The sequence below is a fragment of the Marmota marmota genome, unplaced genomic scaffold (assembly GCF_001458135.2).
Source record: "Marmota marmota marmota unplaced genomic scaffold, marMar, whole genome shotgun sequence".
Classification (NCBI taxonomy): Eukaryota; Metazoa; Chordata; class Mammalia; order Rodentia; family Sciuridae; genus Marmota; species Marmota marmota.
The window spans coordinates 5,720,384-5,737,860 of record NW_026000243.1 but is presented as its reverse complement, the minus strand read 5'-3'; the positions used below and the strand labels follow the sequence as shown (position 1 = coordinate 5,737,860).

General features: G+C 41.7%; 1 protein-coding gene across 6 annotated transcripts in view; it reads right to left on the bottom strand.

Annotated features, from left to right (window-relative positions):
• The window catches only part of Fli1 (Fli-1 proto-oncogene, ETS transcription factor), a 128,734-nt gene that overhangs the window by 48,626 nt on the left and 62,631 nt on the right, over window positions 1–17,477 (bottom strand). For 5 of the 6 annotated variants that reach the window (XM_048796117.1, XM_048796118.1, XM_048796121.1 and 2 more), the window contains one exon: window positions 4,596–4,807. In XM_048796117.1, coding sequence (XP_048652074.1) covers window positions 4,596–4,807 — 212 coding nt within the window. Of the gene's footprint in view, window positions 1–4,595; window positions 4,808–17,477 lie in introns of those variants that run through there. The other variant, XM_048796122.1, reaches the window with a different exon arrangement.

Sequence of the window (17,477 nt, the reverse complement as noted above, 5' to 3'; positions counted from 1 at the left end):
AGAGAGAGAGAGAGAGAGAGAGAGAGAGAGAGAGAGAGAGAGAGAGAGAGAGAGACTGAGACTTCCCATGGGATGGACAACCCAGACCTGCTCTGAGCTCCTCAGACCTCAGGCTCTCTGCTTGACTCTTTGCCCCTGGTCCAGATGGCTTGCTGCTGGGATTAAAAGCAAGAGGGCATTGCAGCATCAGGCATATGGACTACCTCCTTCCTAAGAGAGACACAAATATCCATGGGGCCTCCAAGAAACATGAAGGAGTAACTCAGAAATCCATGTTTATCAAAGATCATGGAGGGAATGCACTGTGAATCACAGGACAGTCCAAAACATTCTGACCCAACACTGTCCAATCAGAGCAGATTGTGAGTCACACATATGAGCCACACAGACCACTTTCAACTTTCTAATAGCCACATTTTTAGAATTAAAAAAATACAAGTGAAATGAATTTTAACAATATATTAACTCAACATAGTCGAATGATTATTTCAGCATAATTAATAATTCACATGATATTTTACATTTTTTTCTTCATATTAAGTTTCCTAACCCCAGTATGTAATTTACATGTAGAGAACATCTCAATTTTGGATTATCCACATTTCCAGTGCTCGGTTGCAGAATAGGGCTAGTGGGTATTTTATTGGACAGCAGAGGTCCACTCATGAGCCATGAGATCCAAGTTGTGTACTTTGCTTTGGTTTTTTCATATGAAGTGAGAAACCATTACAACAACCTCACCTATTTTTTGTATTATGGTAAATAAGTCCACTGAAAACTGTGAAATCATATATAAGTAACAGAGAACCATTATCAGTAATTTTCAGAGAATAGGGTCAGCACAGCATTTGGGATGAAAGGTGTAAATAGTCTGGTATCTATTTCTTCATGTCATTTATTTTTGCATAATTAAGTAATAGGCTCTGACATGGCTCCCCCTTTCCTTTCTAAAAATCCTTTCTCCCTGTTCCCACTGTATGACTCACATGTGAGTGCTTAATTATTTATGAGGTGCTGGCCACTGCTGTGCCTTATTGACTCAGAGTTCACTGGATCACCTTTGTGTTCCCAGGGTGGGTGAGAGAATACTTCCAAAACTACTTGGTCTCCTGCTGATGTTCTGCATCAGGACAGGTAAATCTTAAGCAGAGGCTGCTTTGGACAACCAAAGCCAGGTAAATATCCAGATGGCTCATGGAGCTATTTGTACAGCTCTCCTCCAGCTGGCTTCTGGTGACCAGAGACAGGTACCAGCTGGCAAATGGGTTCTAAACATCCATTTCCTTGGGGGACCCTCTTTGCCCAGGATTAGTATTCTTGAGTACTTGAGGTTTCTCTAGTAGCAGGGGAGGAAGCAGTGGACTCATAAATATAGCCTTTGAACACCAACCCAGAACCAACATGAGAGGGGTTAAGTCAGTGCAGCTGGGTCTCTGCCCTGGCTTATTTACTAATTGTAGGTTGAGTATCCCTATTTCAAAAATCCAAAATCTTAAATGTTCCAGATCCCAAACTTTCTGAGCACCAACAATGATGCCAAAAGTGGAAAATTCCATACCTGACCTCATATGAGAGATCACAGTCAAAATACAAATGCATTAAAAAAATTGCAGAAAATTACTTTCAGGCTATGTGTATAAGGTGTATATGAAACAGAAATATGTTTAGACTTGATATCTATCCCAGCATATTTCTCTCTCTCTCTCTCTCCATACACACACACACACACACACACACATATACAAAATCTGAAATCTGAAACACTTCTGGTCCCAGACATTTCAGATAATGGAGATTCAACCTGTATCTGCATGACCTTAAATAAATGACTTCACTTTTGAGTCTGCTTAGCCCTGCATTCATTTAGTAATGTATTTAAACAACTATTAATGTCCATCATGTGTCAGACATTGTTCAGTGAACAAAAGCCCTGCAAACATCTTAGTGAGGGAGGTGACAAGAACTAAGAACTATTCAAGCAGGTTAAAAGGTGATGATAGAGTGCTACTTTAGATCCTGTGGTCAGGGAAGGCCTCTGAAAGAGGTGGCATCCAGAAAGTCCTGAAACTTCCAAGAAGTCATACAACAAGATGGAATAGGAATGTTCCAGAAAGAAGCAATCTGCAGGCAGAGACTCTGAGGAAAGAGTGTGCCTGGGGGTCAAGGAGCAGCTAGAGTCTGTGTGGCTGGTGTGGAGGGAGGAATGAGCTAGAGAGGGGCTGGAGAACATGTGGGAGGGATGGTTGGGCCATGCTAAGGATTTGGGTTTTGTCATAAGCCATTAAAAGGTTTTGAGTAAGAGGGTTAAATATTTTGAAAGGATGACTGGATGTTTGCTGTCTGGAGAATTGACTTCAGGAGGGCAAGAAGAAGAAAGGCCAGGATGCTCTAGCAGCAGCTCAGGAAAGGCACTGCTGGCTTGGATGGGGGATGGTGGGGGTGGGTGGTGGTCAGATTCAGGTGCAGCAGACCAAAGAATCTACGGTGGTGGGATCTGGATTTTCAACAAGCATCAGAAGCTTCATGTGGTCAGAACAGTTTGAGAGGCATTGCTCAGATCAGGTCTCCTCACTAGCAGGTGTTGGCAGAAATGAGACCTTGGTATAAAAACAGGTTATACAGGCAAAGAGGGAGGGGCACAAAGATGCCCAAGGGACCGGAAAGCCTGGGATGTGTGTTAGCTTTGCCTCCTCTTGATCCTTAAACAAGGCACTCCCTCAGAGTCCAAAGTGCCTTTCTTTATAATAATGGGGTTAGAATATCTACCTCCTAGGAGTATGTGTGTGTGGGGGGGAAGCATGGGGGTATGTGTGATAAGAGAATATGAGAAAATGCCCTGTGACTGTTAGGAAGTATAGCATGGCAATTTTTCTCTCTGCCAAGAGAAATGCATTTGAGGTGCTCCTGTTCCACAATCTCTGAGATTTTATAAAATCCTAGAATCTGGGAAGGGGGCTGGGATCCCAGTCACTGGTTTTGGTTAGTGGATTGAAATGTGGGAGGGCTAGGAGTTCAGGTCTGAGACAGGAGCTCTCCCTCCCTTTCCCTCCCGTCTCTCTTCTTTCCCTGGATCTGTTTCCTCCATGACTCATCTACTTGCACTGTTAAAGCTCCTCAGAGATGATGCCCAAACCTACATTCCTGCTCCCAAATATTATTAGAACTTTGATTTCCAAAGCCTAGTAGACATTTTTATCTGGATGTTGTACTAATTGCTCACAATGAATCTCTAAGGGAATGTTGACATTCTTCCCTAAAGCATTTTTTCTCCCTGCCTTCCTATGTCTTCTAACAACATCATCCTTCTTCAAAACATCCAGGCTCCAGCTATATCTGATCTGCCCTCTCACCTACTTCAATATTTATCTACATAAGCCCTGTTAATCATCTCTTTGATATATCACTTATGTATCTATTCTTTTTGATTTCTTTAATTATTAGCATCACTCTAGTTCAGAACTTTATTATTTCCTATCTGAGACATATCAGTAACTTTCTCACTTGACTCTCTTGTCCCCATTCATGGTGCACCATGATTGTCAGCATTCTAGTCTCTAATGATGTTCAGTGTCACTTCTGTGCTTAAAGTCAGTCTCTGCCCATAAAATGAATGGCCTATTTTCTTAGCTTGCCAGTTGGGACCATTTCTTGCTTTTTATTTTTATCTCCATGTGCTTTAGCCCAAGCATATTTGCCAGGAATTGTAAGATAATGAGCGAGACTAATGTTTTCTCTCTTTTAAGCCTTTGAGCATAATGGTCGCTATCACTATTGAGCATTTTCTGAGTCCTTGGCACTGTCCTGGGTCCTTTCCCTGCAGTACCAGAGTTAACAAGCCTATGAAGAAAGTCTACGAAGATTTCTAAACACTGTTTTAGAAATGAGAAAGCTAGTACTCAGAGGGATTTAGAGCATTTGCCCCAAATGGGGAGGCAGAACGTGAAACTCAAGCTACCTATCTAGAGGCTGGGTTCTTTCCTTGCTTCTCTGATTTTTCTCCCCCTGGACTCTCCTCTCTTCATTTCTACAAAATTTCAGCCGCCCTGGATATTTTTACTAGCATCCTTCCTAACACACTGTCCAACTGCAGCACTTCACTCCTGGCACAGAGAGCCCTCTTGCAAGCATTGCCTTCTCATCAGTTCTCCCCCTTATTAGAATGCTTTGGTCGTCTTTGCTCTGGTGAGACTCACCCAGAGATGTTAAGTATCTTCAACAGGGAGGAGTATCTTATTACTAAGTTTTCCCCAAAGGGGGCCAGACCTGTGCTTGGCCTGACACAAAATTGGTATTCCATGAGTATCTGCACAGGGTCCTGGGACCTCACTCTAAACTGGCCTCTATGGGATGCATATGGACCCAGAGGTCCAGGTGGGTTTCCTGACCCTACTTCACCTCCAGCCTCCAGTTCTGCAACCTATCTTGCCTTAGTTCTCTATGACTGACCCAAGCTCCCTGGCCAAACACCAGAGCCTCATCTTCTGCAAATGCCCTATGTGCCAGAAGCTGCATAGTGAAGATCTGCATGACTAGGTCACCTGAGGAGGGAGGGTACCCGGACTTCCCCCAGCTCCATGCAGGTCTGGAGGACTTACCTGGATCCATTCATGTGGTCATACTCCCGCTTGACGTTGACCCTCACAGGCTGGTTGATCCATTCCTGTTGTGGTGGGAGAGGGTTGATTTTGTGGGGCTGCCCGTAGTCAGGACTCCCCGAAGCGGTCATGTCGGCCTTGGGGAGATGGGCCGCCGCTCCGTATGCTGAGTCAAAGAGGGACTGGTCGTCGCTCACCACCGACAGAGCCTCCTGTAAGGCCAGAGAAGAGACAAAGCCCAGTGTCACTCTTCACCTAGGAGAGTGGCATTCTCATTTTGAGCTGGCAGGGTGGCCCAGGGCTGCCTGGGAGGGCTTGCCCGGAAGTCCCCACAGTGCCATGGCTGATTGACTCACACTCCCAGGGGCACGTTTACCAATATGCAAACTTGAGTTCTCTGTTGGTTATTCTGGAGTTTGGGCAGTGAAGGAGGAATGGAACATAGAAGTGGGCTCATTTGTTGGGGCTATAGGATGGGAACCCCAGAAAGGAGAGAAGGGTTGTGGGAAGACAAACAGTGGTTACACCACATGAATGTAGGGTTGGGGTGGGGCTTGACCACTGGATCCTTTCAGACCTAAGCACTAGTGCCTTGTATTAGCTGTGTAGAGTAGTCAAACTATGAGGGGGAAATGAGAATGATTTTACAGCTGAGGTTAGTGAGACCCACTGAAAGAGGTCATCTAGCTGAAGGTCATACAAGGAAAGAGTGGCACTAAGGACTGTGGCTGGGTCAATTTAGTTTCCTTAGCTGTAAACAGGAGTAAGAATAGTTTTTTTCACCGAGTTTTGGTGTATTGGGGGTGGGGGGGATGCAGTTCAAGGAGGAGGTCTGGAATAGCTTAGACTAAATGTTCAGCAATTTGTTGAGAGCTCTGCAGCATGTGCTGGTGCATCCTAATTTAATTTTTGATGATTCAGCCTGGCAAAGAAGATGGGAGTAAGCATAGATACATGGAAGGGACAGTCAGGGCTGCAAGTTACCCTGTAGCTATGGCCTACCCACCCATACTCTCCCTGAAACAGGTTTGGCTTTTAGAGGTCATGGATTGAGGGAGAAAGCCTTGCATTTTCCAGAGATTTCCACCAACCTAAAGATGAGGACAGGAGTCTCTCATTATTCTAAGTCATATTAAACCACAGGGATTCTGGGGTACAGCATTTCCCATATAATTACATCAAATTCAGTTCACCATCTTTCAGAAAAAAAATGGTTTTATAATCTATATAATCCATATGATTATGGAGAAGATTATAAAATAATCCATGAAAAATATTTATAACAATCTTTGGCACATAATAAATGAAAAAAATGTCAGCAATGATAACTATTCGTGTTCAAAGATTCCCGTAGGCTATTCATTACATGCTGAATTGTGCTCCTAAAAACTTGTTAGGTTGCAGTCCTAATCCCTAGTACCTCAGATTGAGTCTGTATTTGGGATAAGACCTTTAAAAAGGTGATCAGGTTGAAATGAAGCCATTAGGTGGACACTATTCCAACCTGATTAGTGTCGTTATAAAAGCAGGTCTGGACACACAAAGAAACATCATGGATGTGTGTACACAGAGGCTAACCAAGCTGGTTGTCTATAAGCCAGGGCAACAAATTCAGAGGAAATCAATCCTGCTGGCACCTTAACCTTGGGCTTCCAGCCTCCAGATCTGTGAGCAAATCTATCGTTTAAGCCACTCAGTTGCTATGTTGCTATGGCAGCCCTAGAAAATATATACACTGCCTTTACTTAAAAACATAATAATAAATGAATAGCACCTCTTAAGTCTGAGATTTGTCTACATTCTTTGTGGAATTCACATTCCTGCCTTGAAGGTCTCCTCCAGAACAAATGCCTTCCAGATGCCTGGCTATCCCTTCTTTCAGACCTGAGATCTGCTGGGACCCTTCATTTTCCACCTGATGTTCTTATATAATGCTCAGAGGAAAACTGTGCCTCTCAGGACCACTTTTCTTTTGTTTATTACATCCACTGTTCATTTTAGTTAAGGATCAATCCTGGCTCTACATCCCCCCAAAATGTTGAACTGTTACCTGGGTACAAGGCATTATAGGTCCAAATTGAAAAGTATGACATTATAACCTCTCAGAGGGCTGACTCTGAATATTTGAAATTTCTTGGGTTCTACACAACAGGGGCAAAAGGCACATGACCACCCAGGACCCACAAGTGCACTTTGAGTGCTAAAGGTGAAGAGTGATTCCCATAGTTCTGATACAAAAAGCAATAACATTTAGCCATCAGGTGTCATCTTTTGCTGTGGAGAGTGGCCTATACTCTTGGTTTATCCTGCATGAATCTTGCAGTTTCCAGCAAAATAATCTCTTCTACTTCACTCCTCTAGGTGTCGGGGGAATAATATGGAATAGCAGAGGCAAAGAGGTCTGGGAGGCAAACCAGGTCATAGGAATGCTCTGGTGAAGGGCAAAAGGATCCCATTATTATCACCACAAAAGAAGGTAAGCCAAAAAACAGGAGAAGTCAGGATTACCAAGTCCAAGGTGGACACACCAATGGCAAAACAAAGATTTGCAGCAAAAAACTTACAACAGGAAACTGGGGTTCAAGAGACAGACCTTAGAGAGACTTCTTAAGGAAGTGAGCAATGCACAGTGAGAAAAAAAAATACATCATGGGACAGAGTGTAGGTACAAAACTGGTTTGAACTCATCTCGGAATAGAAGTTTCCTTTAGAATGTAATTCACAATCAAAAGAAACTTTAGTAAAGGGCAATGTCAGAGGAAGAGAGTGATCCACTCAGAATGACCCTAATTCTGCCCATTCCATGGTCCTGGCCAGGCACAGGCACCTCCTCTGCCTTCCTCTTTCAGACTCCTCCTTGCTACACACTTACACACTCTTCCCTCATCTGGTCCCCAGTGCACAGTGCCTGGTCAACTCTAGCTCCTTTGAAAGTTGTGAATACTGTGGGGATCCAGCCACAAACCTTGTTCAAACCCCTCCAAGACTCATATGCACCATGGCAAACCTACTCTTTTCCACCAACTCAGTTTTGCCCTACCTGCCTACCCTTATGTTTCATGACGTTCCCGTTGACACAACTTCTGGCCAATTCTAACTCTTATCACCGCTTCACTAAATAAATCCTACTCATATATACTTTCCCTCTTGCTGTGACTACCATTTCTTTGCCCTTTTACCCTGATGCACAGTCAGTCCTTGCCATTCTGTAAGTTACATGAGTCTTCCTCAGTCCCTGCAGCCTTCTCTGAAAATACATTCTGACTCCTTTGACCTTTTAAAAGCCTGGTGAGAACACTTCTTGAGCATATGCACACACGTGCATGCATCACACACACACCATACATAACACACACACACACACACACACACAGTAGAGAAAAGAATTGATTGTTGATGGAAATTGGAAAAAGAGAGAAGATCAAGGAGAGGGTTCCCTGTCTGGCTTGTTGCTCTGAATTTGAAAATCCAATATAGTGAGGGGAATTTGCTGAGGGTGACAAAATAGAAATTGAAGATTTGGGGAGCTGGGACCTCAAACAAGCTGATTTGGGACCCAGGAAAAAAATAAGAATTGGAGAGATTATTCTTGCTGCCTTTGTAGGTAAATAGCACCCCTTTGCCATTCAAACCTGAGACCAGGCTCTTAACAAGCATATTGTCTCTTTATGTTGGGCAGTGTTAGTGAGATCCTTCTCCAAACTGTTTTGGGGATAGTAGGCTTCAATGATAGAGATGGGGTGGAACAGGAGAAGGCAAACAGGGGAATTGGTGATGGGTGAGGGCAGTGGCCTCTGTATCACTGCTGGGGACCCAAAGTCACTAAGGTAATTTGATGTGGGTGCAGGCACTGGAGGGCAGCTCTCATCAGGTGAGCAGCCATGTCCTAAGGCACTTCCATTACAATATCTGCTTCTTGTTATACATGTTATACATGTGAAGCTGTATATCAAGGCTTACTTCATGTGTCTTTTAAAGCTCTTTACTTAAACTCTTAAATGTTTGTAAAGTTTAAACTTAAAACTCTTACTTGTACTTAAAACTCTTTACAGAAATGAGCACATTGCTGATATTCAATAAGCATTTAACACTTGCCCAATAGACTGGATACAGGACAAACATTAACATACAAATTCACAAACCACTTTTAGAAGAATAAATTCCTTTAGTTTTTAATGAGTTTGCTTCTCCTATGAACTTGGGGCACTGATGATCTAATTCAGAGAAGGAAAGACATGAGTCCATGTTGCTTTAGACTATGCTACATAAAAACTGATTTCAAAGTGAGAAAGGTGGGAGGAGTGGGTTCCCTGTCCCTGTGTGCACCAGCTTTGGGGGTCCTTCTTGCCCCAGTAGTTGTCATTATGAAAGGAATCCCTGCAATAGTTCAGTAATTTGGATCCTTAGAAGCACCTTTCCATTGCTGAATACTGGCAAGGCTGGGACTGAAGGTCAGGTGCTCTGGTCCCTCAGCCACTAAGCCCTGGACCAAAAGGATGGCATGTGGTCTCTGCTCTCAGCGGGGAAGTGTGCCCACACATTAGTATCCCATGGTGCCTCTTTCCCAGAGGGCTCCAGCAAGGGAAATTGCTTGGCTGGCAGTTTTGAGTTCTGAGCTAAAGCAGATGACCCACATTTGGTCCATAGAAATGCTTCCATCCCATAATCCCCTGCTGGCACGTGAGCCAGAGGGTTTATATGGCTGATGATACACATGTCTGGGTGAGAACATGCCTTCTTACCCAATTTTGGAAAGGTGCCTTTGGCATATCAACTTATTGCTTGTAATACACTTGTGTCATCATTACAGAAAACAAATAGAAATAGTGGACAGTCAGCAAAGCATTATTAAGTGTAAAACACTGTTTACATTAATAATCTAATTTAATCCTCCTAGCAATTACATGAGAGGTGTACTTTTATCACCTCAGTTTTTTTTTCCCAGATGAGAAAATATATACCCAGGGAAATGAAATAACTTGCTCATTCACACTGGAAATGAATGGGATCTGGGATTCAAATCCAAGTCTGCTCCCTGGGCATGTAACCACCATCATTCACCAGTTCTTTTCTGGGAACTTTGTCCTCCCAGTTGGATCATAAGTTCTTTAAGGGTAACTGTTCAGCCTTGGGGACCCTATTGTCTGATTCCAAGAAGGTCCTTGTATGCTCTCAAAATCTCCCCTTTACTTAAACTGGCTCTAGGTTTTTTTTATATATAAGTTTTTAAATGTTTTTTTTTTTAGTTTTAAGTGGACACAATATCTTTATTTTACATTTATGTGGTGCTGAGGATCGAACCCAGTGCCTCACGCATGCTAGGTGAGCACTCTACCACTGAGCCACAACCCCAGCCCCTAAACTGGCTCTAGTTTGACAAAGACCTACACTGTCCTTCATGGACATTATGTGCATCCTTTAAGACTGGACACAAATGTCCCCTCTTGGAGAGGCCCTCTGACACTTTCAGACAGATCAAACCATTTCCAGCCCAGGATTCCTGTACCACCAAGGTCATTTCACACCACATTGCCACAGTCATATACCATCACTGCTCTTGGACCCATGAGCATTATTTATTTTCTGATTATTACACTTGAGCCCTCAAGTTACATAATAATGTTCTGCTTAAGTTCCCTCTACCAGTGCCTAGAGTGGTGCCCAGTATCCAATAGGTACTAAATAATTATTTCCAAATGAATGAGTCAGTGAAAGTGAATTCATAAATGGAAAAATTGCTTGATTATTATTCACTGACCCATTCAATGGTGCAGGTTTGAAACCATTTTCAACTGCATGTAAGACTCGGGATGTGAGCAAAAGAGCAGGTGCTCCTGCCTTGTCACCAAGATGGCTCCAGCACCTAGCACAGGACCCCGTATGACAGATGCTCAATAAGTGTCTGTTGCATAAATGAGTTAGTTAGTAGATATATGAAGAAAGATAAATAAGTGTTTGGAATGCAAAAAAGATAAATGTTACACCTTCTGTAACTTCTTGTTCATGGATGGTAATTTTCTAAATACTACCCCCACTTCTTACTTTATTATTTGTATTCTCTCTTAAATATGGAAGGAATTTAACTGGTCACTCAGAAAAAGTTGTGAGCATCTGAAGTACCTTACTCCCCAGCCCCCCACCACTCTCCCGAGCAAGGGAGATGGTCACCTGAAGTTCTGTTCCATGCTCTTCCTCTTGCTTTTGACATCTTGGAAAGATGTCTCTGATAGTAGCTTTCCTTCCTTGCAGAGGAAGACATCTTTCCGTCTTTCCCTTACTCTGCACTTCTTCCCTCAGACCAGTCTAGGGCTTGCTATTCCTGTGTTCTACCTTTCACCATTAATTTTGACCAGAAGACCCTGGTAAATTATTTGCCTGGTCTCTGACTGAGGCAGAAAGAAGAAAGTACAATTCTATTAATCCCTGTAACAGATGTTTACTGAATGCTCACTGTGTCTTGCATGTTCGGGAGTCACTGGAAATAGACTAGTATTCCATGATTAACAACAACAACCTTTCAAAAAGTTCAAAATTAGCCGGTTTGGTGATAAGAATTAGAATTTGAAATATGAGTCTGCTGGCCTCCTAAACAAAGCCTATTTCTTTATTCTGCATTTCCATTTTCCTTTCAAACCATACATGTTGTTCATGGCTCAGCCTCTCCTTCTCTCATAGTCATGCAAATGAGAGGGGGAAGCATCTATTGCCAAGGCAATGAAAATTGTAGGTGGCCAGCACCTGCTTACTTTGCTGTTTACACAACGTGTACTCAATCAGAATATCAGAAGAATGCTCTGTGTCTGATTATGAATTCAGTATATATGATAAATTCACTTATTTTGGAATTTATCCTATATAAGTGTGTTTATGTATATATATGTGTGCATGTATATATTTCTTTTCTTTTAACACTCACACATGTATCTTCTATTATTTGCCTTCCTCATATTAAGTCAAATACAACTCTCCATTTTTGTCAGTTGAGTGATGGAGGATGTGGTCAGAGCATTGCCACAGGATGGCCTGGCTGATTATGAATGATGAGCCAGAAAGCTCTCCAAGCAGCTTAGCTAAAGCCTCCAAAGTGGCAAGAAAGGTAAAAAGGGTGCTTTGAAGATCTCCTCATTCTATTCACAATACACAAAAGAAATTTTCATCATTGTCCTACTTGCAAGAAGGATGCAAACAGCATCTGCAGGTGCAGGTAAAATGGGTAGAGGAGAGAGAGTCCTAGCTGCCATGATGGAGGAGAGACTTCCCTTTCCTTTATTCATCTTTACACTTAGGTTGAATTTTTATTTCCAATATAGGGAATGACTCAAGACATAGGGCCTAAGAAACACTGATTTCCCATGGTATCTTCTCCTTTTATTCCTCTCTGTCCTGACCTGAATCTCAGCAGGATGGTTTTCTGTGGCTGATGAGCTTTGCTGGAGGCAGTGGGTGAAAGGAATGTCAAAAACAACCAGACCAAGCTCCCTGCTGCTGCCCCTGCTCAGTGGGTCCACGTAGCTGCTCTGAGTCCAGGGCTCTGGAAAGCTAATCTCTGGCATATCCGTTACCCAGGTCACCACAGGGAGCACACGGGTTTTGGCTTTTTATTACATTCTTTGCATAATGACATGAAGTCCCTTGTCTTGCCAGCTCCAAAGCATACAAAATGCAGACGAGATTCTTGGGAGCAAAGCCCTGTCTTCTCTGCTTTGGGAATCCAGCAGGCACTGCAGACTAGAGTGGGGGTCACTCCAAGGTACATCTCAAGTTCCAAGAATGGGTGACTGCTTTTAGCTAAGGCCCAGCCTTTTTCTTTCTCCCCCTCAGTTACCAGCTATCTGCCCATTTCTTACACTTTATTGCCATCCCCTAGAGGGCAGAGGAGAAAATGGAAGAGAAGGTAGTTTCCGTAGAAAGTTGGATAAGCAATAAGGTGGGAAACATCAGCCAGATACCAAGTATGAAGTAAAAATTCCTTTGCATGGGGCATAGATGTCTTTTCCTCCAAGTGGTCATTGCAATGTTTCCTATCTTTGTTTCTCCCCATCAAGAGGCAGAGTTTATTTCCCTTCCCTTTGAACCCAGACAAGACTTTTTGATTACTTCATCAAATAGAATGTTATAGAAGTGGCCTTGCCTAGGTTGGTTCAAGATAAGGAAATCAATAAATGTAATTCATCACATCAATAGACTTAAAGATAAGAACCATATGATCATCTCAAAAGATGCAGAAAAAGCATTTGACAAAATACAGCACCCCTTCATGTTCAAAACACTAAAAAAACTAGGAATAACAGAAACATATGACAACATTGTAAAAGCTATCTATGCTAAGCCCCAGTCCAACATCATTCTAAATGAAGAAAAATTGAAAGCATTCTCTCTAAAAACTGGAACAAGACAGGGATGCTCTCTTTCACCACTTCTATTTAACATAGTTCTTGAAACACTGGCCAGAGCAATTAGACAGATGAAAGAAATTAAAGGGATACAGACAGGAAAAGAAAAACTCAAATTAGCACAATTTGCCGACAATATGATTCTATACCTAGAAGACCAAAAAAATTCCACCAGAAAACTTCTAAAACTAGTAAATGAATTCAGCAAAGTAGCAGGATATAAAATCAATATCAATAAATCAAAGGCATTTCTATATATCAGTGACAAATTCTCTGAAAGGGAAACAAGGAAAACTACCCCACTTACAATAACCTCAATAAAATAAAATTAAAAACTTGGGAATCAACCTAACAAATGAGGTGAAAGACCTCTACAATGAAAACTACAGAATGCTAAAGAAAGAAACTAAAGAAGACTTTAGAAGATGGAAATATCTCCTTGTTCTTGGATAGGCAGAATTAATGTTGTCAAAATGACCATACTACCTCCTTATATCAGATAAAACATTCAGCATTTTTTTGGGGGGGGGGGGATTGACTAGCATGCTGACTCATAGTGAGGTAGAGAGGGGGGAGCATGGGAGGGATAGATGAATTCTAGATAGAGAAGAGGGGTGGGAAGGAAAGGGAGGAGGAAAGGGATTAGCAAGGATGGTGGAATGTGATAGACATCATTATCCAAAGTACATGTATGAAGACACAAATTGGTGTCAACCTACTTTATATATAAACAGAGATATGAAAAATTGAGGTATATATGTGTAATAAGAATTGTAATGCAAAAAAAAACTGAAAGTACATGTATAAAGACGTGAATTGGTCTGAACATACTTTATATACAAAGATATGAAAAATTGTGCTCTGTATGTGTAATAAGAATTGTAATGCATTCCACTGTTGTGTATTTAAAAAAATAAAATCAATTAAATAAAAAAATGACATAGTACCAAAAGCATTATATAGATTTAATGCAATTCCTATCAAAATCCAATGACATTCCTCATAGAAATAGAAAAAGCAATCATAAAATTCATCTGGAAAAATAAGAGACCCAGAATAGCTAAAGTGATCCTTATCAAGAAGAGTGAAGCAGATGGCGTCACTATACCAGACCTTAAACTATACTACACAGAGCAATAGTAACAAAAACAGCATGGTATTGGCACCAAAACAGAGAAGTAGACCAATGGTATAGAACAGAGGACACAGAGACTAACCCACACAATTTCAGTTGTCTTAATTAGACAAAATTGCCAAAAACATACATTGGAGAAAAGATAGCCTCTTCAACAAATGGTTCTAGGAAAACTGGAAATCCATATGCAACAAAATGAAATTAAACCCCCATACCTCACCATGCACAAAAATCAACTCAAAGTTGATCAAGGACCTAGAAATTAAATCAGAAACCCTGTGTCTAATAGAAGAAAAATAGGCCCAAATCTCCACCATATTGGATTAGGCCCCAACTTCCTTAATAAGACTCCTATAGTGCAAGAATTAAAACTAAAAATTAAGAATGGGATGGATTCACACTAAAAAGCTTCTTCTCAGCAAAAGAAACAATAAGTGAGGTGAATAGAGAGAGCCTTCAGCTTGGGAGCAAAGTTTTACCACTTGCACATCAGATAGAGCACTAACCTCTAGGGTATATAAAGAACTCAAAAAGCTAAACATCAAAAAAACAAAAAACAAAACAAAACAAAAACAAAAAACAAATAACAAATAACCCAATCAATAAATTGGCCAAGGAACTGAACAGACACTTCTCAGAAGGAGATATATATATATATATATATATNTAATTAAGACAACTGAAATTGTGTGGGTTAGTCTCTGTGTCCTCTGTTCTATACCATTGGTCTACTTCTCTGTTTTGGTGCCAATACCATGCTGTTTTTGTTACTATTGCTCTGTAGGATAGTTTAAGCAATTAGAGAAATGCAAATAAAAACTACTCTAAGATTTCATTTCACTCCAGTCAGAATGGCAGCTACAGTAAGTATTGGTGAGGATGTGGGGAAAAGGCACACTCACACATTGCTGGTGGGACTGCAAAATGGTGCAGCCAGTATGGAAAGCAGTATGGAGATTCCTTGGAAAACTGAGAATGGAACCACCTTTTGACCCAGCTATCCCACTTCTCAGTGTATACCCAAAGGACTTAAAAACAGCATACTACAGGGACACAGCCACACTCATGTTTATTGCAGCACAATTCACAATAGCTAAACTGTGGAACCAGCCTAGATGCCCTTCAGTAGATGAATGAATAAAGACAATGTGGTATATATATTAAAAGAGAATAAAATCATGGCATTTGCAGGTAAACAGATGAAGTTGGAGAATATAATGCTAAATGAAGTTAGCCAATCCCCCAAAACCAATGCTGAATGTTTTTTCTGATATAAGGAGGCTGATTCATATTAGGGTTCAGAGGAGCATGGGAGGAATAGACAAACTCTAGATAGGGCAAAAGGATGAGGGGGGAAGGAGGGGGTATGGGGGTAGGAAAGACGGTGGAAAGAGATGGACATCGTACCCTAAGTACCTGTATGAAGACATGAATGGAGTGAATATCCTTTGTATACAACCAGAGATATAAAAATTGTGCTCTATATGTATAATATGAATTGTAATGCATTCTGCTATCATATATAACAAATTAGAAAAAAAAAAATGGCCTTGCCTGACTTACAAGGCTAGATGGTAAAAGGCATTACTACTTCCACCGGCTTATCATCATTCCTTTGTTCTCTTAGGGGCCTTGGAAATGAGCCACCATGCTGTAAGAAAGCCCAAATTTCCCAGAGCAGAAGAACTATATGGAGAAGTCCACACTGAGAGGAGCTGAGGCCACCAGCCCACACTCAGCAACAACTTTCAGACTTGTGAGTGATGAACCTCCAAATGAAGGTTGACATAACTCATGAGCATCAGAGTTGGTTCATGACACTAGTCATTTCTTTGTAGAAATTGGAACATTTCCTATCAGAAACCAGTCACCAAAGAACCCATATTCAAAGGACTCAGAGATGATTGAATATTCTTACTGAATTGTTTGACAACAGTTGGCAGGCATCAGCACCATGGCTGACCAGTGGAGAAACTGAGGCACAACACATAACCATACTAATTTCATATGGTGAAAGAGAATCAATTTTAGCCTGACTTCATATAATAACCATGTAGTAGAATTATATCCTGATAAACAACAAGACAAACAACATCAAGCAAAAAAAAAACAAACAAGAGCCCTATTTGTAAATTAGAAAGAATAAGTAGAACAAGTATTATTTGCTAAGACAAAGTTTCCAAGGAGCTTTTACAATCATGACCTCATTTAACCTTCTAAGATATGAGTTAGGATCTTCACATTATTGAAAAGGAAACCAAGATCTAAAGAGATTAAGCACTTGCCCTAGATCCCTCAGCTAGGGAGCCTCCTCACTGGTTGCCTGACTTGCAGGCTTATACTCTACCCCTCAACCGTTTCCAGTTTGCCATCTCTAGTCCTAGGCTGCATGAATCACAGCCCAATCTGCCATGGATCTCAGAGTACCCAGCCAATTTCTAAAGTCATCTCATTGAACATCATCTCCCCTTTTAAATGCTCTTTCCCCCTCTGCTATTGTTTGAATGTGTCCTCTGCAGTTCATGAGCTGGAAACTCAATTCCCAGGGCAACAGTGTTGAAAGGCGGGAACTTCAAGGGGTGATTGAGTCAGGAAGGCTCTGCCTTCATGAATGGGTGGACGTCCTTATTGCAGGAGTGCGTTTATTATACAAGCATTCAGTCTCCTCTCACTTGCAAGTTCTCCCTCTCTTGTGTACTCTCCTGCCCTTCCACCATCAACCATGGAATGCCACGGGGGTGGGGGTGGGGGTGGCGGGAGAAAGCCCTCACTAGGTGTGACCCCTTGATTTTGGACTTTCTAACTCCAGAACATGAGCCCAATACATTTCTGTTCATTATAATTACCGAACCTAGGGTGTTCTGTTCTATCAGCACAAAATAGACCATGACACCCTCCCTGCCACTTTAATCTCCACTTACTGGGGAAGGAGCTTCTGCAGTGATGACCCACGTAAACACAGCCAGTCAAGTTCCCAGATAATAGACTCAGAATCCCTTGCAGATGAAAGTACTTTATTTAATGGGGTTTAATAAATTAAGGGAACAAGCCTAAATGAGTTCAGAGAACAGGATCTCTGAGTTCTCTGAGGGCATGCCATGTAACTGAGTCCAGAGCTGTGGCCTTCTGTTAATCACAGACTCCCATTAGATGCTTCTCCTGGTCTCCCATGGGTGGGTTGTACCTTTGCCTGTTGACTTCAAGTTTTCAGTCTTTTTTTGTTTGTTTGTTTTGACCCTAACCACATTTAAAGGGCATCTCTAAAGATCAAAGCTAAGTTCTCCTCCCACAGAGAATGATTTTACTGCTGAAAAGAAAAAAAGTGCTGAATGTGGAAACTTACAGGAAGGGGGA